The 27,844-nt window shown below is 36.4% G+C and overlaps 1 protein-coding gene across 1 annotated transcript; it reads left to right on the forward strand.

The window, feature by feature from the left end:
- Nucleotides 1–368: 368 nt before the first annotated feature.
- LOC120632229 (egl nine homolog 1) lies at nt 369–27,269 on the forward strand. The gene is made up of 7 exons (XM_039902033.1): nt 369–1,276; nt 3,234–3,353; nt 12,421–12,501; nt 23,312–23,451; nt 24,098–24,214; nt 25,465–25,526; nt 26,801–27,269. The coding sequence occupies exons 1-7, from the start codon at nt 398–400 to the stop codon at nt 26,827–26,829; spliced, it is 1,428 nt and encodes a 475-aa protein (XP_039757967.1). The 5' UTR covers nt 369–397; the 3' UTR covers nt 26,830–27,269.
- Nucleotides 27,270–27,844: the final 575 nt, after the last annotated feature.

The following is a 27,844-nucleotide window of genomic DNA, read 5'->3' on the forward strand; positions in this document are numbered from 1 at the left end:
GCTACCGGTACTGTTCGCCTGCCAGACGGTAACTAATAACACATCTATTAGCCGTTCAGTCGCCAGCTAAAGGGTGGCTGCATAGTCAAATCTTTCTAGTCTAGTCTTCATAGTCTAGTCTTTTTAAAAAGAAATCATAGTTTTAATAAATTGTACGTAGTAATAGTAGTATCCGAACGCAATATGGAACAAAATGATAAGAATCCATGTATGAGTCAATTAAAAGAAAAGTGACGTTTTAGTTTGGCATGACATTGGCTCAACGGATATACACCTTTGCCTTTTCCCTACGGAAAAAGAAAAAAAAGAAAATTGACATGTCGTCACGTCTGTGGTTTGACATTTTGACAGCACAAGGCAAGGGCCGGTCCAGGAAAGAATTTATTTCAGAATCAGAATGAATCAAGAAGGCGTACTTGCTTGTTGCGCCGTTTGCAACCAGCAAACCCATCGGAGATGCGGTCGTTGTCTTAACATTTATTATTGTAACACAGAACATCAACGGCAAGATTGGAAGAGGCATAAGAGTGAATGTGCTCCGAAGTTACAAAAACAGGATGAGCGGAACGACAAAGTTGGCGATCATTCATCGCATATCGCGGATAAACTGAAGATAGAGAACGAAAAAGAGATCATTATAAACGCTCTAGTGAATAGTGATGAGAAGGAAGTTAAGCCCCAAAAGGGTAGTGAAGTAAGACGTTTAAAAAAATCTAAAAACAAATCAGTCAAGAAGGAGGGTAGTGACATTGTTAGTGATAAGAAAACTTCGCAAGTTGCACAGAATACTGACCAAAGTGACAGTGCGAATCAAAATAAAACCAATTTAAAGGACAAAAGTGTTATATCTAGTGTAGTGTACACAAATAAAGACCTAACTAAAGTAAGTGCTATAACTCATGAAGGGTCTTCCGAGCAGGAGATACTGAGTGAGACTGCCCAACAGTTGAGTGCTGATTTTGCTGAAGCTAGTACATCTAATGTTTTGAAAGCTGTAGACAGATCTGAGGTGAAAATGCCCTCAATACCTAGCGAACAGCCAACAAGGATGAAAGAGTACCCGGAGGCATCACTCAAAGGCAGCGCAGCACCTTTCAACAACATAATGAATAGCTACTGCATGGACCCCAGTGACCCGTGCTATGGGCTCTGCCAGCGAGTGATACAAGACATGACTCAGTATGGTGTGTGTGTTTTAAACAATTTTCTCGGTAAAGAGCGAGGACTCTTAGTGTTAAATGAAGTTTTAGAAATGCACAGATCAGGGATTTTCACAGTAGGTAACATTTTATACTTTTATAACTAATTTAAAGGGTGGCGATGGCCTTGTTTTTAGGACTGTGGCTTCTCTTTTGGGAAGTTGTGTTTTAACCCCAGCATGCTAACTTACTTTCTTAAGTTATGTACATTTTACGCAATTAAAATATAACTTGCTTTTATTGTGAAGGAAAACTTTGTGAGGAAACAGCATGCCCAAGAGTTCTCCATAATGTGCTAATAAAGTTCTCCAAAGGTTCTCCTAAAAAAAGTTCTCCATAATGTGCTCCAAAAGGCATGTGATGTCCACAAATCTGCACTGGGCCTGGTGGACTGGAGCCTAAACCCTTCTCATTGTGGGAACAAAACCACCTAACTAACACTAAACAAAACCACTAAACTAAACTAAACCTAAACCCTTCTCCTTTGCCCTGTAGTGCACTGGTACCTAATAGGTTGATAAGAAATGATGATGATTATTATTTTTAACTGATTTCATGAAAAGAAGTGGTTCAATGTTTGACCGTGTTTATTCAAACATATTTTGAAAACTCTTTTATTGTTTAAAAGTGTAAGCTCTCGGGGTAGTCCTATTGTCACCAAGTTAAGGTCTGCAGGACTAGCAAAGGCAGGTGACAAAAGTTATATCCCCCGATTATACCTGCTGACAATGGATATAATTAACATGTCCCCCTACTAAAGCACCATGGAAGAGGAGAAGTTTACCCATGTTTATTATTACAAATAATATTATTTGGATATTATTACCAACTTGAGCGCCAGTGCTCTGAGAGTTGATAAAGCTGTTGGTGGGGCTACAAAATTATTTAAAATTTACTTACTTGTTTAAAAAAACTAGTTGATAAGGTTGATAAAGAAGATAATTTTTTCATCCTTTCCCCTAGGAGATAATTGTCTCATGCCCATGCTAGCTGTGCTGATGAGGGGATCCTATGGAAGTATAGGGTAGTGCACATTATCTATAGACTTGTACAAAGTGTGGGATAAACTCTCAATAATCAAATGAAACCTATAAATGATACAATTATGATTAAAGTTTTTTTGTAGTATGCTTTTGTTAACTACAACAAACTTCTCTAGCCTGATTTTGAACTGATTTGTTGAATTTTCCAGTAACTACATCCTCAGTCAGTGTTTTCCAAAGGTGTATAAAAAACTTTAACATAGAGAGTGCTTAAAAGGATTCAATGATATATATTGATAGCCAAGTTTAATATTCATTTCTCATAAATATATTGAGAAAGTTATTCGTTATAAATGTTAGTGTAGGTTAATTGACATAATAATCAGCTTGCATAAAATTATATCAATTTCCAAATTTAGAACTTCTATGCAAGTTAGCGAGCATTAAAGATTTTTATCACACAACCCAGGATTCAAAATCCAGGGTCTCCTACATGGACTCACAAATAAATAGACTAACGAGACAGTTATCTCATAAGCTGCATAACTAGCTGGCTAGTATTGATATCAAATGTTGTTGATCTCTATGAAGCAATGTGTATGCTTGCAATTCAGGTATTACATCACAGCTCTTACCTAACAATTACTGGTATTGCCCAGTTGGCTAAGTATTTGACTCAACCTTGTTTATGTTTGGTATAATGTAAACAATCAATATAGCAATATGTTTTATTAATAGGTGGGGATTGGAATATGTCTAGAACCAAGTTTATAAAAGGTTTGTTTACTTTTTGTAGGGCTACAAATTAAATTAAAATTTACGTATTTGTAAATGATATCAGCAGGGGGACAGACTAGTTATAATTATTTTGATCTGTACCCTCGTCGGGAGCAGGGATAACAGATCGCACTTTTTATTCCCATCTGTCCAGAGCAGGAGGACAGATAGTAAAAATCCCAATGTAACATGATTGATTTCCGATAACAGTCCTGTCTTAATATAGTTACATATTTTTAACAACATTTTAAACATTAATGGTTATTTTCCTCAGGCAGGTCAACTAGTATCAAATCCGGGCAGCACAGAAGCGCAGACGATACGAAGTGATCGCATAACATGGATCGATGGCAAGGAACCTCATTGTTACCACATAGGACAGCTTATTAGTCAAGTATGTACTATTATTATTTACTATTACCCGCCAAACCGCATTGAACAGTGCTTGACGGCCGATAGGCCCAGTGGGCAGCACCCTGCTTTCTGAGTCCAAGACCATAAGTTCAATTCCCACAACTGGAAAATGTTTGTGTGATGAACAGGAATGCTTTTTAGTGTCTGGGTGTTTATATGTATTTTTTAAGTATTTATGTATGTTATTCATGAAAATATTCATCAGTTATCTTCGTACCCATTACACAAGCTACGCTTACTTTGTGGCTAGATGGTGATGTGTTTATTGTCGTAGTATCCTACTTAAAATTATAAATGTCAATGTAATTTTGTTTGTTACGCTTTCACGCAAAAACTTCTTAACCGATCCTCATGAAACTTTATACGCATATTCTTGGAAGTGTTAGAAGTAATATAGGATACTTTTTATGCCGACAGTAAGCTCGGTTCCTTTGGGAGATGGGATAAAAGTGTTTGACAATTTTACACCATAACTCCGACAAATTATAACCGATTTAAACTATACTATTTATATATATATATATATATATATATATAATTTTGGTACTATAGAGATATGTGTTTAATTTTGCCCAAACTGTGGTTGAAGATAGAGGACAGAACTCCTCAGCGGACAGCAGCAAACCTCTCATTTAAAGCTTAGCGGTACTGAATACTTTAAAAAAAACGTTTTTAGAACTACAATTAAATTTAATGCCACATCAAAATACAAAACCAAACGCAGACGAAGTCGCGGCTAATAGCTAGTAGTATATAGTGTTATGGATCTAAGCTTTATAACTTTCTCAAATATGAATGATGAGGCAAATAATAAATCGGCTTATGATGGTGATGATAATAATTATGAGACTGCAGTTTTGTTTACTTTACAAGTTAGAGCTTAACTTGCTCCTTGGTCTAGTGGTTACCGTCTTAGAATGCGGATCTCGAGGTCTTTTAATCGATTCCTGGCTTGGGCTCAAAAGTTTTAGTTATTAGGTTTATTTATACGTTTGTTATGAAATCGGCGCTGTCCACTCCCACAGTCCTTGTGATTATCACTAACATATGATAATAATCTATGGAGCCCGTGATCATGTCTTGGAGCAGCGTGATAGCTGTATGCTCTAAAACCCTCCTGGGCTTAGTAACCTCACAAGAACCCGTATTACTAGTCTAACGTTACTAGTCTGTTAATAACGACTTGTCTAAGACCCGCAGGTTGATTACGTATATCACGACTGGCGTAAATCTTGCAATCTTTGCTGTCGAACGTCACTTTTATATTCAAATTTAGTTTCAACGATTTCACCGATGAAACTAAAAGGGATCAAGCTAGTTAAATTCAGTTTTTTTACGACCTCTCTGGTGAGTGACGTAGTCTTTTATGCCGATGGATCTTAATTTTCTCTTGTCTGGGCTGTTGGGAGGATTCGGCCGCATCTAGTTACCATCAGGTGAGATCGTATTCAAGGGCTAACTTGAAATGAAATAAAAAAAACCCGCGGTCACCCGGGTTCTGGGGCTGCAGTTTGAACATTTGAACGTAGAGCGAAACTTCGTTTTATTAAATTGGGTTTCTTCTTCTTCTTTCTCTGGGCTTGTTTTCGTACTTGGTCGGCCGGAACCTTCCGCTGTACGTAGTGCCACTGGTACGGCTCCCCGCTGGTTCACTCCAGTCAGCCGAGCTCACTCCAGAAGCTTAGCGGGCAAACCAGGTCGCCAAGTGCTTCAGGGAGTGATGTTGGAGAGCCCAGGTATGCTGCACTTGGCTCGGCTTCTCCTCTACATCGGAGCAATACGTGTGTCGGTGTTTAATCAGTCTTCATGCATGCTCCGCACAGAGGACTGTCGGTTATACCTAAAATGAAAAGGTGTTTGTTTATTTGGCAATGCCCTGTTATCATGCTTACTACTGTCCTTAGTTGGTTCCGACTTAGTTTTAGTAGTTTGGTTGTTAGTCGTGTGTTAAGGTTTGGAAAGGCCTCCTTTGTATGTTTACACTTATTTCCGTTAATCCACAGCTCTGAGTGTGAATTGGGTTTATTACTATTGTTAATTTAATACATTCGTTGAGTTCATTAACTTAAATTTAAAAAAATATGCTAATATTATTGTGTAGTTTAGTATTAATTCCTTCGAATTTTACCGTACACCGCAGTCCCATGCCGCTGCCGTCGGCACTATGTTATTAGCCACTAAATAAATTATCTACGAATAGTTGTACTTACCCACCTAATAACTACAACAATCTGAATTTTAGACTTTTGACTTAATAATAAAGGGTTAAGTCTTATGTATGTATGTGTGTAAATACTTTATTGTACACCAAATAAACTTATCATTATGACATAAAAATATGAAACTTAAATGTAGTAAGATTCTATCTTATTTAAAACAAACTCTTATCGTACCTACTATAACTATATATAACAAACCTGACCAATTTTTAAAACTTAAGGTTAAATACGACCTTTAAGTTCTAGCTGGACTCAATAATGCCATCTTTTAATAATTCAATCTCACGCATTCCACAAGGCTCTCGCGAATCCGGCGTGAGTACCGTTTTTTATTGGCCTAAGTTCGGTTGAAGTCTCGGAAGCTATTTAGAAAATTGACAGTTTAGCAAATAGCGTCACTGGCTTGGAACGCGTTTTATTGTAATTTATTTTTTTGAAGTATTACCGCTTACAATTAAATAATGTCCTTGGCGTCATACTTAAATGAAAGAGGCCTATTGAAAAAAACGGAAGATAAAAGAACTTTATACGTAATACATGATCGTATGTTCAAATTACAACAACCATAGCTACTTTATTACAAGGTGAAGATAGGTCTAACTTTCTAAACTCAAGTTGATTCAGGTCAAGCTGAATCATACATTTTGATTTAATCTTAATCGCCGACGGTGTTGTTGACTAACCCCTCGTTATATTTTCAAATCAGAGTGACTCAGTTATAAACTTTAACGTTGATAATATGGATGAAATTTCAACAAATAAAAGCTTATTTTTTTGTCCTTGTAATTACTGTTACTGTAATATCTATTACTTGGTCTTAAGCTCCGCTAAAATAATTGCGTATAATTTTGCACTACTTACCTATTACTGATGATAAAATTCCAGACTGATAATGAAGCACTGAAAGTGATAACTGTTGATAAAATTCCAATTTAATGGCGACGTAATATCTAGGTATAAATAATATAGGTCGGCAAGGCGATACTTGATATTTCAAGTGTAAAATACTCTGTCAAAACTAACACGCAATTTCTTACTCACTATAACACGTAACTAATTTAAATAAGCTGTTCAAAAATCTGCAGTTACAAATTTTCGAATTGTGTCTTAAAAGCGGCTAAAATTGCCAAACTAATCCAAAAGGTGATAACTCAGATATTGAGTAATCGATCAATACTAACACGCAATTTCTAAACAACAATTATATTTACTACCTACCTATTGTTCTACTTTAAATAGTGTCATGCATAAGACTCGTCGAAAATCTGCATCTAATATGTTAAAGCGTCTAAAATTGCCATACATAAGTGATGTTGCCTAATGGACTGCAAGACATATTAATAGCTTGTAACTCTTCTTTTGTAAGCTGCTAAAAGTAACTTCTTCTAGATTCACAAGAAGCAAAACCCGAAAAAGCATAAACTTGTTTGTTTGATAACAATTAGGCATGCTATTACCTCAGACTAGAGAAAAATATGTAGGTACCCTTGGTGTAACATTTGCACACTCGCAAACGTGAAGTCGCTTTCGCGTACCGAAACATTTTACCATCACAGTAAAACGGACCTAATATCACTCAGTTTAGAGTAGCAAGTTCTGTACTGTTGATTTCCATTTTAAGCACTATCTGTAGAATTTTATGGGGCAAAGAGTTTTAAAAGAAGTTCAATTTAAGTAGTTTTTTATGCCATATTACAGTGGTCAAAAAACCCTGCCAACCCAATTCCAGCTAGTAATCAGCACGGCTAGCAAAAGCAGAAGATAAAAATTATATCCCCCGTATGAATAAATATATTATCCCCTGACAAAGATTAAAGTTAATGTGTCTTTGCCAAAGCATGGCAACCGGGAATAGAAAAAGTTTACCCCCGTTTATTATTTCCAATTGGGCGCGAATTCTCAGGCAGTTGATAAAGCTATGGTACCTATAAGATAAAATTGTCCTTTTCTCTGGGAGAAAAAAGTCTCCTACCCATGCTAGCCGTAGTAGGGTGTCAGTTTTGCGATCCGATCCGATGGGAATGTCAACGACCAGGCACAGTACATCCAAGTCATGATCTTCGCTCTTTGCGTAGTCTTAGTCAGACAAACGTTGTTTATATAATCTCACAAACTCCACTTATGTAAAATGTTTCTTGCAAAACAGATGACTCGGTACCTCGAGCTGCCTTTATTAGATTACTAAGAAAGTACTTGTAACTATCTAGTACTCGTAACTACTTGTAAAACAACAATAACAGGAGTGCCACCGACGAGAAGTTTTTGAGATATGATAATCAAATCAATTCAGAAATAACCTATAGAATATTCGGGTTAAGAATATAATTAAATTTTCCGTACGCGAAACTGCCTCGTTTCTCTAGTGGCTAGCATGTTTAACTTTTCCTGCGTTCTAATTCCGGATCAGACCAGAAAGGTATTGGAGTTATTCTTTTAAAGAATTCTCAATACCAGCTCGGAGGGCGGTGACAACCCACGTACTACTGTGGCTTTAACTGCTAAGAGTATTATAGCTGTTAAAGCCGCATTGGTGCATAGGAGCGTAGTGAGTCTATGTCTATAAGCTCTCCTATGTAAGAGGAAAAAAATATAATTATTTTCATAAGGCAAATGGATTTATATTTCAAACTAGCTATTGACCCCGTTCTTCGCTCGCGAATATTACTTTTTTTTAAAAACCCCATTAGAACGATACATTTTTCTGGGTTAAAAATTAGGCTATTTTACTTTCCGTCCTTTCAACTAACTCTAACAATAAAAGAAAACTAAGCGTTAATAAAGTAGATCGGCTGCTTAGTTTGGGCGTGAAGAAAGGACGAACAAACAAACACAAATTATCAATGTGAAAGTTCACATTTATAACATTAATAAGGATAGGTTTGTGGACGGATAACGCCAAAATGCAGTATTCGCATAGATCGTAAATTATACAATCTTGCACGTAGGGCCGTTGCCTTGCGCTTCACAAGAGGCAGAGATAATATTAGTAATATCAGTCATCTTCCTTGCGCTTCACAAGAGGCAGAGATAATATCAGTAATATCAGTCATCTTCCTTGCGCTTCACAAGAGGCAGAGATAATATGAGTAATATCAGTGATCTTCATCGCGTTTCACAAGAGGCACAGATAATATCAGTAATATCAGCCATCTACGTCAGTCATCATACGGATTTGTGTTCACTTATAGGTGTAGGTTTAATTTGCGAACAACCAAAGTGTAATGTATTAAATCCAATATTAGGCAATATTTGCGTGCTACTTACACATGAGTAATTATGTTTTCTATAATGGCACAGTAGGCTCTTTGATCGAGGAAAAAACTATTTGGTCACGTATACAATTTGGGTTTAAAAGCCATAGGCTTAGGTATGTGCAGTAAAAGGTCTTAGTTGGTAACAGTGTCGGGAGTCACGTATGCTTACGCATGATAATAAATAGGTAGGAAATACAAATATGGTTTACCACCTGTTGCCCGCGGCATCGTACGCGGTTTTTTGTTTTTCATGAATCCTGCAAGAATTGTACATTTTCCTTTATAAAAAGAAGTCTATGTGTTAATCCAGGGTATAATCTATCTGCATTCCAAAATTCTGTCAAATTGGTTCTGTAGTTTTTGAGTGAAAGAGTAACAAACATCCATCCATCCTTACAAACTTTCGCATTTGTAATATTAGTGGGATTTCAACGAAGCCTATTTGAATTTATTAATTTAATTAAAACCAAAAGAAGTGTCATAGTCATAAACCATGAGAGATATGGACAAGAAAACTGTCATCTCTATAAGAGATCTCTTGGAATGACCCTAGGCTATGGGAGAGCTTTAAAAAGTAGAATTTAAGTAGGTAAATGTATTTATAGTATTAATATGAATATACGTATACACTTTCATATATTAAATATACTTACAAGGCTACTTGTAAAGGGAGTATAAACTCTAGTTCATAATTTTGAATGCCTACTGCAATACATGCAATAAATAACAGTATCTAAGTATTCGAAATAATAAAATACCATTATAAAAAAAATATTGTACAGCTGTCAAAAAAATACGCAGTGACAACCATAACATCAGCTTAATTTAAGGTCAAATGAGGTCACGGATTACAATGGCAACAGAACAAACAACCAAGTGATATACACACATACACGTGTACATGCGATTTCATATTATTAGAATTAGTTAGAGCCATAAATTTATTTTTAGGTTGCTTTTCATGTTTGTCTCTCCCAGTACTCTCTTAATTCAACTTACCTTGTGTATTATGTTACTACCTTTTGCCCTCGGCTTCGCTCGCGTGGTAGGTAATTATAAAAACTTTGCCAGGAAAATAAGACACCGACCACCGACAAGACCATGAATACAGAACTGTATTTAAGTTGTGTTAACAATGTTGTTTGTCTTTCCATTCACCGTTTGTTGAAGCCGATGTTACTCTCCGCCCATTCAACTAACACGATGAAAAAAACAAGTTATTTTCTAAGCAAGCGCGCCCCAACTTAGACCGCATCATTGCTTTACATCAGGCATGATAGTTGTCAAGCGCAAAAAAAAAAACTTACGATGCAAAAAAAAATATAAATACTAACTATGGGTATATACATATATTATATCATATCATATAATTCACATACCTATTACATTCTTATGAAAATAAATATAATGATAGATAGGTAAGATACGCTTGTACTCCTTGCGTTACTATTAGACAGGAAAGATCCTGTTTGATAGTAACGCAAGTAGTGTTGCCCAAATGCAAGAACAAGACGAGACTTAGCCAGTCTTGGTCTTGGTCTTGCGCCAATACACCTGGTCTTGGTCTTGGTCTTGGTCTTGCGCTCCCAGTCTTGGTCTTGGTCTTGGTCTTGCAGCAAGAGTCTTGCAAGTCTTGCAATTACCTATTAGTCTATTACTATTTATTAAAGTTTACTTTAAATCTTAGAAAAACGTATTAGAATTGGAACATTGTGAGCTTGAATTAACATAGCCATAGTAAAGATCAAGCAGATTAATAAATAACTGAAGATTTGATAAGAAATTCGAAAAATCAACTGACCTATATGTCGTTTTCCATGGAAGTAACTGTTTCTTAATAAACATTTATGATTTATAAGCTTACATTTGCTAAAACATGTAAAAAAACAAATTAATTACAATAACTTGACTGTATTTTAAAGAACAATACTTATCTGTCTAGAAAGAGATTGAACCCTCAACTTATAAGAAATTTAATAAAAGAGTTTTACGATTTATCATTTATTTGAATAAAAAATAAAATACAACACAAATCAACAGCTTTATCATTAGGTTATGATACTTTATATCAATTCTTTTGACCAAGAATTAATACAAAGTAACCATCTGGCTGACTCATCACTTAACCTATTTCTATGTTTTCTAATTACTAATGATGCTTTAGAAAATAACCTCTCAGCAGGTACTGAAGTTGCAGGTATTGAGAGAAAATCACGGGCCATTTTCGATAAAATCGGATACTCTGTCCTCCACCAATCTAAAATCACCAATCTGAAACTTATTTATTCTTTGGAACACCTGTAGGTACTCTTAAAATTCGAAATTATTTTGCATGAATAGTGTCAAATGTTATGATTTCGGCGCGGCGGCAACGATTGTTTTAGATTTCAAAAGAAGCCGCCGGCGCGTGTATCATAACCATGTACTTCCGAAAAGCGGCAAATTTCTTTGAGAAGTAAGTACAAAACCTTTGATGCCGCATTATCAAAGTGCCGATGGTTAAAACATAACTATGCATGCACTCAGTTTGATTTTAATAGATATTTTTTTATTCGCTATGTTTATGGTATTAGTCGTAATGCGCATAGGTCCAGTTTTTCATATTCTTTGATATAGTTTTTTGCGTCTCATAGAATTCCTAAGCGTACTTACCTACCTATACACCGAACTGTTACACCTAACTACTCCGTGAAATAGCGCTAAGTCCTAGCTGCAAGACGCAAGAGTCTTGCAGGCTATGTCTTGTTCTTGCTCAAGTCTTGCACGGTCAGTCTTGGTCTTGGTCTTGCTAAAAATACGCGGTCTTGTTCTTGGTCTTGGTCTTGCAAAAACGCAAGAACAAGACCAAGACTGCAAGACCAAGACTGAATTTGGGCAACACTAAACGCAAGGTCTGAAAGCAAATTCTAGACTACAAATTGGTACCTACGGGCTGAGACCTGTGTAAATTACCACATCCAGAATTCTGAACCTCCGCCTCTTTTGAAAGTCTATTAATAGCATACAAGCGAGATTTGCAATTTCTATTGATTTTGCGGTTATAAAAAAAATTTTCGTTGAAATTGATCCTAATTAAGTATATTGTCACGAATTAAAATACTCGTAGATGATCCAAAAACATAATAGGCGTTGGTCATCATCATCAAGAACCCATAACTGGTCTCCTCCCACAATGAGAAGGGGTTAAGGCTGCAATCCTACACGCTGACCCTGTAGGATTGCAGCCTTAACCCCTTCTCATTGTGGGAGGAGTGTGACCTTGATCGACTGCACTAGAAGATGCCACTTACGGTAAAGTTACAGACAAGGTTCGGATTAGAATTAGGTTAGGAAATTGCCTTTTCAGCTGTTATATCAAAAAATATATATAGTGGGCCGATCTGTTCTTTGCCGGTGTCGACTCTCCGAGACGATCCGTCTGTAGCGACCATGACAATCGTAATTTCATGTTACCTTAACATACTCGTTCTTCAGGATCGAAGCGCGCATTCCGGCGGCCTAACAAGACTGTGGTTTATCTGTGTAGAAAATTGTATGGCCTGTTAAATTAAAAAATGTTTATTACTCTTTGCAGGTAGATAACATTATTTTGAAAGCGAACAAAATGGTAAACAACGGCAAGATGGGCAATTACATCATCAATGGAAGGACGAAGGTATGTTTGATTTTCTTTCCACACCGCTCGCTCGACAATACCTTATTACATAGGCATTGAAAGGACTATGTATTGAAAGGTCATGTACGTCAATACATCCTATAGGCTTGACGGGTTAGTAATGTTTTACTGTCCCTATGTGCTTTTATGATTTGTTGTCAATCTAACGTATGATGTGATGTGATGTAAGTTGTTAACGCAGTGCATATTTTGGATGTGGATACCAAACCGATGGTCACCGCTTTGTTACCGTTGGACAAGTTAGTAAATTGGGCAGCAGGCCACGGGTCTTTGCTTTGAATGGGAAAGGTTTAGGCCGTAGTCCAGCACGTTGGGCAAGTGCGGATTGGTAGACTTCAGACGTCTTCGAGAACATAATGGAGGTATGCAGGTTTCCGCTTCTTTTTTTTCACCGTTAAAGCTAGTGACTTTAATTTCTTTAAAGACTTCATAACTCTGAAAAGTTAAATGGGCGTGCCGAGGAACCAAACTCAGACCTGATGCCTTCCCCTCTTCTATATAACTTACAAATTACAGTGTGCTTAAATACGAGGCTGCTGTGTAAACATTTAACATGTAAACAACATCTTATTTACTTCGTAACCATTTGTTACTGCGATCGCAGAAAATAATAATTAAATGAATGATGTTTGAGACAATTAAATTTAAGTCATGAAGTTTACGCGAATAATATTAATAATTAGCAAATTCATCCTTGACTTTGCGTATCGCTCCAACTCTAGGCCCTAGGGCTGTCATGGTAAAATTAATAATAAATAAAATAAATAAATATACTACGGCAATACACACACCGCCATCTAGCCCCAAAGTAAGCGTAGCTTGTGTTGTGGGTACTAAGACAATTGATGAATTTTTTTAATGAATAATATACATAAATACTTAGAATATACATATAAACACCCAGACACTGACAAAGATTCATGCTCATCACACAAACATTTGCCGGCTGTGGGAATCGAACCCATGGCCCTGGGATCAGAAAGCAGAGTTGCTGCAAACTGCGCCAATCGGCCTTCATTAATCAATCCTCAATGTTCAATTTCTTTAATTTGGGCAATAATAATTTCATTTTCGCGTTTCCTAGTGATAAGAACCCATGTATCCGTACTAATATGATAAATGCGTTCAAGTTTGTTTGTTTGTTTCTTTCTTTGTTCTTTCTTTACGCCCTAGCTAAGCAACTTATTAACTTGGTTTTGGGATAGAGTTATGGAGGAAAACAGGCTACTTTTGATCCCGGAAAATCAAACGGTTCCCAAGATATTTGTAAAAAAACTGTATAAGAAACGCGGACCAATAACGCGGGCGTCACCTAGAACCTAAATAATAAAAACAAATGAACACAATTTAGTAATAAAATATCCTCATTATTTGAAAAATTGTAGAACTACTTTTTTTTTTGTTGTTGAAGTAAACTAATATATTTTTATGACGCTGCGTTTATATTTCCATCCAATTAACAGTATTCGAAGCATTGATTGCAATCTCTTTGTTAATATAAAATACACAATGGAACGTTGTAATCTCAATCATCTTATTATTAAACTTATTTTAAGTTTAGCTTTATCTATGACTAGCTGTGGCCCGCGTTCTTCGTCCGCGTTCCTAGTGGACTCTATGCCAAAAAGTTATGATTCGTTGCTTAGCTAAGGCGTGAAGGAAGGATAAACAAACAAAGACACTTTCACGTTTATAATGTTACTAACAGTTACTAGAATGACCTATGAAAATCATATGAACGAAGAAGTAAACCGATCCAAAGAGGCCAAAACACACCTACTTTTTAAATATAGAAATGCGAAGGCAGATTACACTATCGTAGCTTGGCGCCGTCGGCTTGCAAACGAATTTGCACGACTCTTGCCAAACTATTCGTAGTTTTCGTCTAGCAGTAGAGATACTACTATAGCGCGGGCTGCGCGTGTCGTACGATCAATTTACTAGATGTTATAGAAATAAATAAAAAAAATCAAAACCCCCGACTTAATACATTGTTCATTATTCTACTAGTAAATATACCTTTCATTTGATACCTAGATTGAGGGAATTGTGAAAAAAATAATGTACTTAATATATAATACTTGGAATTTGCCATAGCGTATAGTGCTATACTATTTAAGCACTTTCATTTCATACCCATATTGAGTTAGTTGGGAAAAGATATGATAATGGTTTTATCCAGATATAGACAGACACACAAAGACACGTAAAACTCATAACACCCCGACGTTTTTGCGTGGGGGGTTAAAAAGGTTTACTAAAAAGGTGTTAGATAACGGTGCATTGTTTCGACCAGCAAGAGGATTCTTGATGTTTATATTGACTTGAGGTTGATGTAAACTTTAACACAATGTAGCACCCGTATATAGTACCGTGCATTCCATATATGGGCAAAGGCACTGCCCACCCAATTTTCTTTACATAGCTCGTATAGGAAGAGGATTTTTCCATTTAATGCCATTTTCCAGCTTAATGCCTACCCTTCCCAAAAGCCCTGTGCACGCCACTGCCCGGGTTTAACAAAATAGTAGAGCTCATTTTTGTATAACCTTCGAATTTAAAGCGAGACTTCTTTACGCTCGTCTGTTTTGTACCTACTTACGGGATTTTCAGGATGGAGACAGAAATTAAACGAGCAAGCAAATCAAATATATAATTTGGGCCTATTGCTGAAATATCGTTGCTGTAGATCAATAATAACACAATTCAATAAATCTGATTATACACGAGTTCGTTAATATTTTTAAATATTTACGAATTATGTGTGCTTTTTTACACTGAAAAAAAAATAGTTGGAGGTGATTTCAATATAGTATTTTAAACAATTTGTATTGATACAAAGCAGCGATATGTGGAAACCCTATGAATCCCCGCACACACGTCAATGTTATTGACAATAATTACTAAATGTCAGTTAGTTAACGAATGTATCCTCATCACCTCACAATAATAGAAGGTAACAGACATTATGTATGTATGAACGCTTCATAAGTGCCTGGTGTAGGTCTACATGAATAAACCAAATTCTAATTTTTAATTTGAATATTGTCAATAATATTGCCTATTTGCAGCGTAGATTATTGAAGTATTGATAAAAAAATACTATAAATAAATAAAAAAATAAATATACTACGACAATACACACATTGCCATCTAGCCCCAAAGTAAGCTTAGCTTGTGTTATGGGCACTAAGACAGCAGTTGAATATTTTAAAGAATATTATACACATAAATACTTATAATATAGCGATAAACATCCACCATATTGTCAATATTTATATTGTTAATAATATTGACTGCGGGCAGCTTATGAGTGGGAAAAACTTTGAAATTTATCGTAGATCGCGTGTCCGTACTACAATCGTTATCAGTGCGAATGTGTTTAGAATCGGGCTGATAGCGCGCGGGCGGGCGGGACGCATGCGCGGCGGCGGCACTGCGTACGTGATCGGTGGCATGGCGGCCCTGCGAGGGGCACGTGTGGGGGAGGGGGGCAGGCAGCTGTAAACATTGGTGTCGTAGTAGGAAACGTGTGAAATAATACTTTATGGATAAGCCGTAGCCGCCCGCCACTCGCACGCCGGGCAGTGTTTACAAACGTTGCGATCGTCACTTCAGCCGTAACGAATAGGTACAGAGTGCCAAGTGTGAGACTTTCAACCTACCTTTACGTATATGATCGCGTGAAAGTTAACAACGATTTATATGGCATGAAAGGAGTGCCATCTAGGTGCAGTAGGGTTTACCAGTATTGTAACTAGATGGCGACCTTCCGAGGATTATTCCTATGTGTCCCCCTGTCCCTGTCCCCTCAGGGGTGCAAAAATGAAAAAAAAGTGCGAACTGTCTTCCATACGCCCGAAGTGGGGACGATACCAAGTAAATCGTAGGTAGAAAATCTCACACTTGGCATTCTATGCTATCAGAGACGTTCGCACATGCAATTTTATACGCAAATAAATAAACAAGTATATTTAGAGATTTTCTTAAAACTTTATAATTTATATTTTTTTAAACTGTTGAATTTTTAATCACTTTGCTATTCACAATTGATCCGTTTGAAAATATTGGAAATAAATAATCGTTATTGATTATGATGTTTGCCACTAGCTGGCGTATAAGTCAAGAAGCGTGGAGTAGGTATATGCCATATACTTACGACCAATCCAAATTATTATTTTTAAATAGCGGAAACTACACAGACGTCTGACGTAAGCGTTACTTCCGTCAGGAAAAAATCCGAGTTACTCCCTGGTCGCGCCTAAAGAAGTTTTACTTCAAAAAAAGATGGGTAATGAGCCTAACTTAATCCGGGCCATTGAAGCGTAGTCGTTTAATCGTCGAATAAAACCGTACGCCACTCTTATACCATAAGAAGTTGCGTGCCCCGGGTACTATGAAGGCGGGCAATACAAAATGGACTAATGCACCTTTCAAACATATCGTAAGTCATAGTTACCATCATTATCATCTCATCCTCTGGACCTCCACTGCTGAACAATTGTCTTTTGTAAGGTCTGTTGTTTTCAACTTATTCTATGCTGTCTGTCCACCTCGTGAGGGCCTCTACCAACACTGAGCTTGAGTGCGGGGTCGTCACTCGGGCACCTTGGAACCCCCTTGGTTCTGCGAGCCGCCCCGCCCATTGCCAATTCAGCTTCGTAACTCTATAAGCTATGTTGGTAACTCTAATTATTCTATAGATCATCTCATTTGTAATTTTATCACATAGATAGATTCTTCAAGCATAGCTCTCTCCATCGCCCGCTGAGAATTTGCAAGTGAAGTTATGACATGGCGTTTCGTAGGTACAAAAAACGACTGTAGAATCACTGTTAAAGATTTTTGTACATTTCGCAGCCATTAGTCTTGCGTTCGGAAAGGAGTTAACCAACTTTCTAAGATACGAAGGAAAAATTAAGAGTGCATTCCCACATGTGTAAAAATACCTAGTTGTAGATAAGTATGTTTAGTTAAACAATGTATATTTACATATCCTACGTACCTGAAATGTACCTATGTATTATGGCAATTAGCAATCACCTCTATTATAAATAACTCGTCTCAGGGATTTCCCTATAAAAAAAAGCACTAGAGCCGACCTTTTCTCGTTCAATGAGATGTAAATATTTGTTTTTGCTAATACAAACTAACAAAGCATTATGAAAACATTGTTAGTGTTTACCATCAGTATACCTTTAGCTTTATTTTCCGCTGTTATAACTTACGCTGATTTTGATATTTCAGTTTCACGACTAGATATACCTACACGAAATCCTCGGCATAGGGGGCTGTCGGTCACACCTACACGCTACATAGTCTAACCTGTATGGCAGTCATATTAGACTATATTAGACACCTTATCGGTTACTGCAAGACATCGTACCGGGACGCTAAATCGCTTGGCTGGACGTCTTTGACAGTAGGAAGGGTAATGAAAATATCATGAATAAAAATTATATGTGCAACAAATAGTCTAAAGAAGTTTTTTAGAAACATGTTTTCAATCAGCAGTTCACGCTTTTGTATACAATTAACAATTAATTGTGAAAAACTTACAGTAATCGAGCTAAAAGTAAACACAAAACACGATGAAATCTTATCAATAATAAAATGACTAAAATGCGCGCCACGAGATAAATATGTCTACCATTTTCTCGTCGTATTTCTATGAAACTCGTCCAGGATACGACGAGGATACTCGTCCTCTGAATAAGATAGAGATAGATTCTACATAGCGCGCATTTTCCCTATTGGTGTAGGATGCGACCTTCGTTGGCATATAAGTAACGGATACACCAAAGGAGCGAATGCAGCTGCCGAATCAATACGAATGCCAATGCGTATAAATATTCAGTTATTGAAAGGATTTAGTTTTTGCAGTGGGACACGAATCATTTCATAAGCCTTCCGATATTTCTCGTTTAGGTCAGTGGGATCTAAAAGTCACAAAAAATCAGTCCCTGAGTGACTTGCCAGTGAGATCCTCTAAGATAAAATAGCTCTTGAGCTGACGCTTATAACGACGCTATATAAAGCAATACAAAGAAGTTATAGCCCCAGAGTATTTATTAGAAATGGCGCCCGTAAGTGATCACCTACATCTCAGGTTGAAGGAAACAAGATGGCACTTTGTAGCACATGATCCTTGCATGCCCTGCGAGGTGTTGCTCTGTTTATAAGCGATGATTTTCCACTTACCTTAAGATAGTCCATCTGCTAGATCCCTAAGTATTACAATAAAAAATAAATTATAAAAAAAATGATCCATTTCCTAAACAAAAAACTTGAATAATGGCCATGACACATATCAAAAAATTTGCAGGTGTCATATCTTCTACATACCCTTGAATATTGTGAGTGGATTTCGATTTGATTAAATGTTTTCAATACTAAAATTTAGACCGACAAGGTCTGTCGAGTCAGCTAGTGATTTATATAATTAAATTCCCAATCGACACATGTACGATTGTTCATCCTATCCAATGTTTATAAACATTAACGTATTAATAACCGATTCAAAGAGAAGGACATACTCTTATCACTATCTGTGTTTTATAAGCTCTAACAGAAGCAAAACAGCGCAGCACAAAAATAGACGCACGTGCCATAACAAATGAGGTGTTATTGCCCGAGCGCGAGAGTTCTACATCTCAGATGGAGAGCCATCACACAGAGAAAACGCGTGGCCCTCAAAAGACGTAGGTAGCACGCGCGTCATTAAAGAATAGTTGTATAAAAGGCGGCCGATGAGGCGCTAACTCATTCAGATGCCCGTATATTGTGCGAAAGAGAGAGGCACGTCATCGGTCGCCTATTGTAATCCACTGGCTGTTGCCCGCATTCTTGGTCCGCGTTTATTACAGTTTTTGATACATCCCGTGAAGACCATTTGTTTCCTTGAGCTAAGAAGAAGCCTATGTTACTCTGCGTCCTTTCAACTAACTCTATGCCAAAAATAAATTTAGTTGGTTGCTTAGTTGCTGAAAACAAACAAACCTTCGTATTTATAATATAAGTAACGATTATTTAATGGCGCGGGTTATACCGTTAGATTTATTATTTGTACTAACTGTCATCTACGCTCGTTTTAGACGTACGATGACTGGTATTAAAGGCACTTCGCTAACGTAGATACTTTTTTGTTTGGGAAACCTCACTTGAGAAGGTCACTTAGGGGTAAATCAAAACAAAGCAATCTATAAGTCGATTTACAAACATACACCGTAAAGTCGCACATCTCTAATAGAAGGGCAACTAAAGATTTCAATGTAATTTATTGTTAGTTACGTGGTATGATACAATCTACGATAATATCTTATGTTTATTAAAACGCAAACAAGATTACAAATAATAAACATAAAATTTTAACTGATACTCTTAACATATCACAAAGAAAATTGTAATTACGTAAGGGAATTCCCAGGCGAACGATAAAATTTTAATCGCGCAATATTTATGTGCATTCTCATTGCTCAAGTATAAGGAAAACATTCTATCTGTGTAAGCAATAAGTACCATAGTGGTGTTGCCACATTTGATACTTTCTATTCAGTTAGGCTATCTAACTCATCGAATCATTACCGCTAAAAAATATAAAATTAGTATTGTTAAGTACAAACCAAAAACTAATTTAATATTTTTTAACTGTTGAGCCTGTTGAGGGTAAACGGAAAAGGAAATTCAACTAAGTTTAAGGTTTTTTTTAATACTTTTTCCGATTAATGTGTTGTTAAATTTAAAGGAGATTGATCATGCAAGGGCCCAGTCCGTCCAGGTTGTGTCAAAAATTACTGTGGTTCGATAAAATATCGAGCTATTACCATCAACACAACCACACGTGTTTGGTTTGTTAAATACAAACCAAAAACTAATTTAATATTTTTTAATTTTTAACTGTTGAGCCATTGACGCCTGTTAAGGGTAAACGGAAAAGGAAATTCAACTAAGTTTAAGGTTTTTTTTTAATACTTTTCCCGATTAATGTGTTCTTAAATTTAAAGGAGATTGATCATGCAAGGGCCTAGTCCGTACAGGTTGTGTCAAAAATTATTGTGGTGCGATAAAATATCGAGCTTATGCCACCATAACAACCACACAATTTTGCGGCATTAGCTCGATATTTTTACATTTATCTGTCAAAATATCGAGCTATTACCCTATATGTAAAAACTTATAAATTTGGAAAAAATAGCATAACCATATCACGCCAATCGTGAGCTGGAACTTATTCAGAGTTAAATTCGCAAAAAAGGAAGGTAGGACGCTGTAATAAAATTAAAATATAACACATTATTACAACTATAATATACTAAATTTAATTGAATAGCTCATTAATCTGTAAAAATATTTAAAAAAAAAACCATCTTGTGTAATTTTACTTTGGCGCTTTCGCTATGTCAGCAGTAATGGCACGTTGTTGTTCATTTCCGTGTCTGAACAGAGTGATCGAATAATTTGAAAATACTTAATACTTCTTTAGAATTTTAATCTATGTCATAAAATACCAACGTCCAGAGCTATAATATATTATTAATACCTACCAACTTGGGTGGTCGACGTTATTCATAGTTTTAGTAATTGCTAATAGAAGCATTTTGCGCGTCTATTAATTTAAAGCCCGCTACACATCCTAATTTACGGGGCGACGCGACAAGAACAATGTTATCACTCTCGCAAATGATCCTGGTTCATACCTGCCCAGCACGGCTAGCATGGGTAGGAGACAATTATCTCCTCGGGGAAAGGATATAAAATTTACCTTCCCCCACAGCGACAATAGTGGAAATAATATCCAAATATATAATGTATAATAATAAACGGTGGTAAACTTCTCCTATTCCACGTTCCCGTGCTTTAGCAGGTGGACACGTTGATTATATCCTTTGTCAGGTGATATAATCGGGGGATATTGCCTCTTGCCCGTCTAGCCCTGCGTAAAGCGTGCAAAATAATCTTATTTTATTCCAATACAAGTAAGCCCTTGACGGCGTTATCACCTGATTGTTAGTGCTGTTACAGTCTCAGATGTTAGCTGGCTAACCTGTAAGGGAGTATGGCGCTTATTTCAAACCCATACCCCTAATCGGTTTCTATACGACGTCGTACCCGTCGCGTCGTCGTAGTGGGGTGATAACTAAGCAAAGCCTGCCACCAGAAAAAATAAAGATCGGCGAACAATCACAAAGATTGCATAAAACGAATGTGGAGCGGCCTTTAAACTGTGGATAATTTCGCAATAACCTTTATAACCGAATGCGAAAGACAGCAAATATTTCTATTTCCGTTCCCTTATCTAACTTAGGTATGTAGTTTAACCTAGGGGTAACCCTTATCAATATAACCGGGAATTGGAAGGATATTATTTCAATGCTAACAGAGTTCTTGAAGGCATACATAACAGGGTATGTGATTTTCCACTTCCGTATACCTATTGAATGGCGTGAAAGTTAACTACTTCTTGAATAGAATCGAAACAGAGCCATCTAGTGGCAAAACAGTAGTAGTGTATCTGGATAGCGATACCGCTGTTTTAAAAATCTAACAAAAATTCGACAGAATTTGTATTGTCTGTTCTGGGCCTAGTTGATTATAGAAAGTTTTGACTTTTTACTTTTGAGATCGAATATTTCAGACTATTGGCCTTGACATGGCTAAAAGTAGAAGCACCATTGAATTTATAGTAATACTTTGTTATCGGCGTGCATTTCAAACATGCACAAAAGCACCGCCTACCCTAAAATTTTCATATAGCTCATAAAGAAAGAGACTTTTTCTATTTAAAGTTATCTTCCTACTTATGCTTACCCTGGACAAAAATGCTGTGCACGCCGTTGTTTGCTATTGCTATTAGAATACCTAATTCTATTGCTATTAGAGTTGCGACTTATGTACTACTATTTTCGCCATTTCAACTTTTACCGAAAGTCCAGAGCAGCGCGTATAGCTTCTTTTCCGTTTAAAGTTTCAATGGCCTCCTACTGAACTAGGTGGGACTGTTTGATATTTAAACAGAAATTTTTATATTTAATTATTTTTTTTAAACAGAAATCTAATGATGGCCGACTGGTGCTGTGGGCAGAGACCCTGCTTTCTGAGTCAAATGCTTTGGGTACAATACCCACCACTAGAAAATATTTGTGTGATCAACAAGAATGTTTTTGAGTGTCTAGTCTTTATCTATACAATAAATTAGGGTATATCGATGTATATTACTTATAAAAATATTCATCAGTCATCTAAGTACCCATAACACAAGCTACGCTTACTTTGAGGCTAGATGGTGATGTGTGTATTGTCGTAGTATATTTATTTATAGTTATATTTAATTATGTTCTTAAATATCTTCGGAGATCAATAATTCAAGAACTCAAACATAGTATAGTGACACATTCGCATGGTAACGAATTAATTAATTAGTGCAATAGAAAAACAGTATAGTAATTTACAATTATTTATTGATACTTAAACTTATGGTTACGAGTATTAGAAATGAGTATATTTAAGTATGGTTACGTGGTTACAAAAGGTGAATAGAAGGCTATCATCCCAGGTAAGACTTCGGGGTACCAAGTTCGAACCCCGACACGCGCCTTTAACATCTTGAATTTATGTACGAGGAAGGAAAACATCGTGAGGAAACCTGCATGCCGGTCTCCGTAATGTTCTCAAAGGTGTGTGAATACCACCAAACTGTACTTGGCCAGTGTGTTGGACTACGGCCTATTTATTACCCTTCTAATTTTTAGCTGAAGTAAATGAATAACTGGAATGTTGTTTTTGTTTGCAGGCCATGGTGGCATGTTACCCAGGCTCAGGAAGCCACTACGTGAAGCACGTGGACAATCCCAACAAGGATGGTCGATGTATCACCGCGATATATTACCTGAATCTCGACTGGGACGTCAAGCTGTGTGGTGGCTTGCTAAGGTATACTTTCTTTACAATTAATTATTATACTTACATCGTTTGTAGGAGTATTTACGTGTGTATTTTATGAATGTTTTTATGGTTCAAAATTCGTAATACATTGTCACACCACGCGCTCGACAATGGTGCCAATCATGGACACTGTGAAATTTACCTAATGTTACTTGTTTTTTGTTTATGTTTTGGAGTCGCTAATTCTGTACTACCGGATTTTTATTTGACCAAGGTTTAAAAACCATTAAAACTGTCCGGCTATAGAGGTAACATTTTGTTATAGGTTCCCAAGTAACATATATAAAATTTAGCTTTTATACTGTTACGAAAGTATAATTATAATTTATTAAAATTTAGGGGTGTCTGGCAGGGGTAGCAACTGTCATAAGTGTCCGGCAATGGATGACGAGATTTCTAAAGTTATGCCTAATAAAATATAAAAAAATTGGGCTTTATACTTTAACGAATTTAAGGTACTATTTTATAAACCTTTACTACCTGTTACCTGCCCAAGTAACCACTACCGAAACTCTATAGTCCCTGGTCGTTCTAACCTGTATAGGGGACACGCACAAAATAATTTTCAATAAATAACGAAGGTCTGGCCGTCGTGGGCTCTTACTCTATTATAATAAGCCTTTTCTCGTTACAGGGTGTTTCCGGAAGGTACGAACCAAGTAGCAGATATAGCGCCCATCTTTGATAGAATGCTGTTTTTCTGGTCAGATAGGCGAAATCCACATGAAGTTCAACCGGCGTATGCGACGAGGTAAAGTCCTAAAATAAAATTTGGAGTTCTATTTAATGTAATGGGTTTCAATAAATAATTTTGGGTTCATATGAGGAGCAAAATGGCTCCATATGGTTCACGTAAATAACATACGGAAGCTGCATCGCACGTTCCCTTCTCTTGGCTTAAACTTGGCTGACAAGCTTCCGCATGTCTAGATTTTATCTTAGCCGAATAAATAAAAACCGAAATAACATATCAGAGGCCTCTTACCTTATTTGTCTCTGAGACTTATCTGTAAAACTGAAACGCTAATAGTTTTTGAGTAAACCATTGCCATAATTATCACTGAATGAAATCAAATACAGCCCTAACATGCAAAAGTAAATTCAAGTGAATCCTGTCCTATGCACGTATCGGTCTTTTGTCTTAAATAGAGTTGTCATAACTAAACACAAAAAAAAATTAAATTAGTTTGTATGGAAAATTAAATACGCTTCTATGGATTTAATATTTTTACAGGGTGATTTCTTATGAAATATACTTCAACAGTATTTCGTAATTCCATTACACGTTGTATATATATATGTATATTAATATGTACCACGTACCTGTCTCCTTGAGTTTTACGCCATTGGTCGCCTGGAAGAGATCGCTACAATTTTCCTGTATTTTTTTGTGGGGTACAACAAAAGTGTATGCATTCATCATCATCATAGTCATATCATCATAGTCATATCAACACATTACCGGCCCACTACAGGCTTCGGGTCTCCTCCCACATTGAGAAAAGTTAAGGCCGTAGTCCACCGCGCTGGTCCAGTGCGGATTAAAGTGGTATTCATTCATTTAATTTATATATATATATATATATATATAAATTAAATATATATATATATATATATATATATACTTGACGGCCTAGTGGCGCAGTGCGTAGCGACCCTGCTTTCTGAGTCCAAGGTCGTGGGTTCGATTCCCACACCTGGAAAATGTTTGTGTAATGAACATGAATGTTTTTCAGTGTCTGGGTGTTTATCTGTATATTATAAGTATTTATGTGTATTTCATTCATAAAAAAAAAATATTCATCAGCTATCTTAGTACCCATAACACAAGCTACGCTTACTTTGGGGCTAGATGGCGTTGTGTGTATTCGTAGTATATTTATTTATTTATTTATTATTTATTTATTTATATAAATACTACGACAATACACACATCGCCATGTAGCCCCAATTTAAGCGTAGCTTGAGTTATGGGTACTAAGATTCTTTTTTTACTTTCAGGTACGCCATAACGCTATGGTATTTTGACTCCTACGAAAGAGAAGAAGCGCTAAAAAAATACAGTAAGTACTTTCAAATTAAAATCCACCGTCATCCTCTTAAGTTCACTTATATGACTAACACTTCAAAGATGACAAGGCGGTAAATAAAAAATTGTTTATAATAAAAAAGTAAAAATTTTTATGTAGGTTTGGTATAATTTTACACCACCTGTCTGTTCTCGCCCATTTCTACCCTAAGTTGCCTGGCAGCGGTGGCGTACACTTCATATATGCGCAAAAGCATTGCCTACTAAATTATTAGGATTTTTCCAGATCGCTACTAAGCGATAAGGCCGCCTTTTGTATTCTACTTACGTCTTTGTATTCATATTCTTCTTTTATTTCCTACTTTACTTCATAGTTCTATACAAATTAAAAGTTAAATAAATGAATAATAAAAAGAAAAGCTGATAGGTGCAAAATTATAATGATTTATAAACGGTCATTTTTTAAAATAAGTATAGTTACATATTACAGAGATGTTGTGTGATTGTGGACTAGTCTGTAAAAAAAATGGATTAAAAGAATTGTATATGATTCGCTCTCACAAGATTGAGTTATAGGCTACACGTTTCCACATTTAACACAATAAGAAAGATGAATATATTTTATGAATAATAATATAGTTTACTGCAATAATTTTAATTGGTATAGAGGTAATATCCCGAAAAGGAATATATATAATTTTAATTGGTATAGAGGTATATCCCGGATACACCATCCGTGATGTCGCCCTAGGTCCATCAGAAACAAATGAAAAGGAATCATCCTCATCATCATCAGGCCTCCACTCGTAGGTGAGATGGTTGTAGAGCATAGACACACCACGCTGCTCCAATGCGGGTTGGTTGGCTTTTATCACAAGTTATTGATAATAATCGGGAGCAACGACTTTAATTCTTCTAACTGCGGGCTGATACTCAAAATTCTTCAACGAAAAAAAAAAAGGCAATGCCTAGTAATATTTGACAATGCAAACGTACCAAACTTAATTTTATTTAATTTACTTTTATGTATAATTAGTTTGTAAAGTGCATGTAATTTATTTTATCACCTGTTGTTATCCTGTTTTCCCATCTTCGTCAACTTCATTCTACTATAAAGGGTTGTCTGGAGGAGATCGCTTAAAGCGATAAGACCACCTTAGCGCATTATATATATATATATATATATAAATAAAATATTTTTTTGTTTGGTTATTTCTGGATTTCACTTTTAATTTGTGCAATAAATACGTTATCTAACTATTAAACTTACACAGGACACAATAAATATCATGTTTTTTTTTTCAATAGAACGCGTGCAACCGTCATCGAGTAAGTGATGTTGGATGCAACGGGGTGGACGTGTCGTCTGCTCTAAGCGAACCCTGCACTTAGTGAAGCCAGACGGTGCGTGAGTGCAAGAAAACCTCTTATCCCAGTGACTTGTAAAGTTCAGACCCTGGTCAGTAAGCGGAAGATGCTCCGACGATGAATCCATCAACTAACAGATTTGTGAATATATGTGTGGACCTTCCTATAGAATTGTGAGGTTTCTGCGCGACGATGCGAAGCTAAGCTGCGGAAAACTTTCCCACCTATACTTAAACCAAGGGAGCTAAATTATACGGGCTATAAAGACACATAACCGATAAAGGTTAAACGAGATCCGAATGAAGTGTGAGATTTTCTATGTCCATCTAGTTACAATACTGGAGAACAGGCTTGTCGATAGATTTCGCTCTTTCTAAACCATACAAATTGTAGTTAACTTTCACGCGATCGAATAAGTAAACGTTTATCGAAAATCTCACACTTCGCACTCAGAACCTACGGCGATACAATAAAAACTTTTTCTTACAGTTTGCATAATAAAACTTGGCCGAACTGAACTTAGAGACACTAGCACTTCGAGACATTCGCTCATATATAAATACCTCAGGCTACATTGAATGCCTCAAAACTATATCTGCACCGCCATTCGTGACTTAATTACAACTCTGCCAAACTTCCATGCATAGTTCCTTTGGACACGAAAAGATGCAATCTCATTGGTCGGTTTCCGAAGCCCAAACCGATCCTTCTCCTTACCCAGATTTTCTGGAATATTGCCAGAACACTACAACCTTTTTTTTTCAAACCTGATTCGAAATTCAAATCAGCCCATGAAATGCGGTTGACTTATTTACAGTGCTTCCTGTATTGTATTTGGATTTTTGTTTATTAAAGTGAACAATATGAGTACATTCATAAAATGCTAACGCCTCGTATCGTAAGCACGTTAATTTTCTTACTCCGAGCTGTTGAGGATTTGAATCCAAAACTAACAACTTTTGGAACAACCCGAAAATCGATTCC

The sequence above is a fragment of the Pararge aegeria genome, chromosome 19 (genome assembly GCF_905163445.1).
Source record: "Pararge aegeria chromosome 19, ilParAegt1.1, whole genome shotgun sequence".
Classification (NCBI taxonomy): domain Eukaryota; kingdom Metazoa; phylum Arthropoda; class Insecta; order Lepidoptera; family Nymphalidae; genus Pararge; species Pararge aegeria.

What these genes read in the sequence shown, in the direction of transcription:
- LOC120632229 (XM_039902033.1), top strand. Translation starts at nt 398, where the DNA reads ATGAATCAAGAAGGCGTACTTGCTTGTTGCGCCGTTTGCAACCAGCAA. An exon ending in TCATCAATGGAAGGACGAAG is followed by an intron (nt 12,502 to 23,311) that starts GTATGTTTGATT and finishes TTTTGTTTGCAG; the next exon opens with GCCATGGTGGCATGTTACCC. An exon ending in CTGTGTGGTGGCTTGCTAAG is followed by an intron (nt 23,452 to 24,097) that starts GTATACTTTCTT and finishes TTCTCGTTACAG; the next exon opens with GGTGTTTCCGGAAGGTACGA.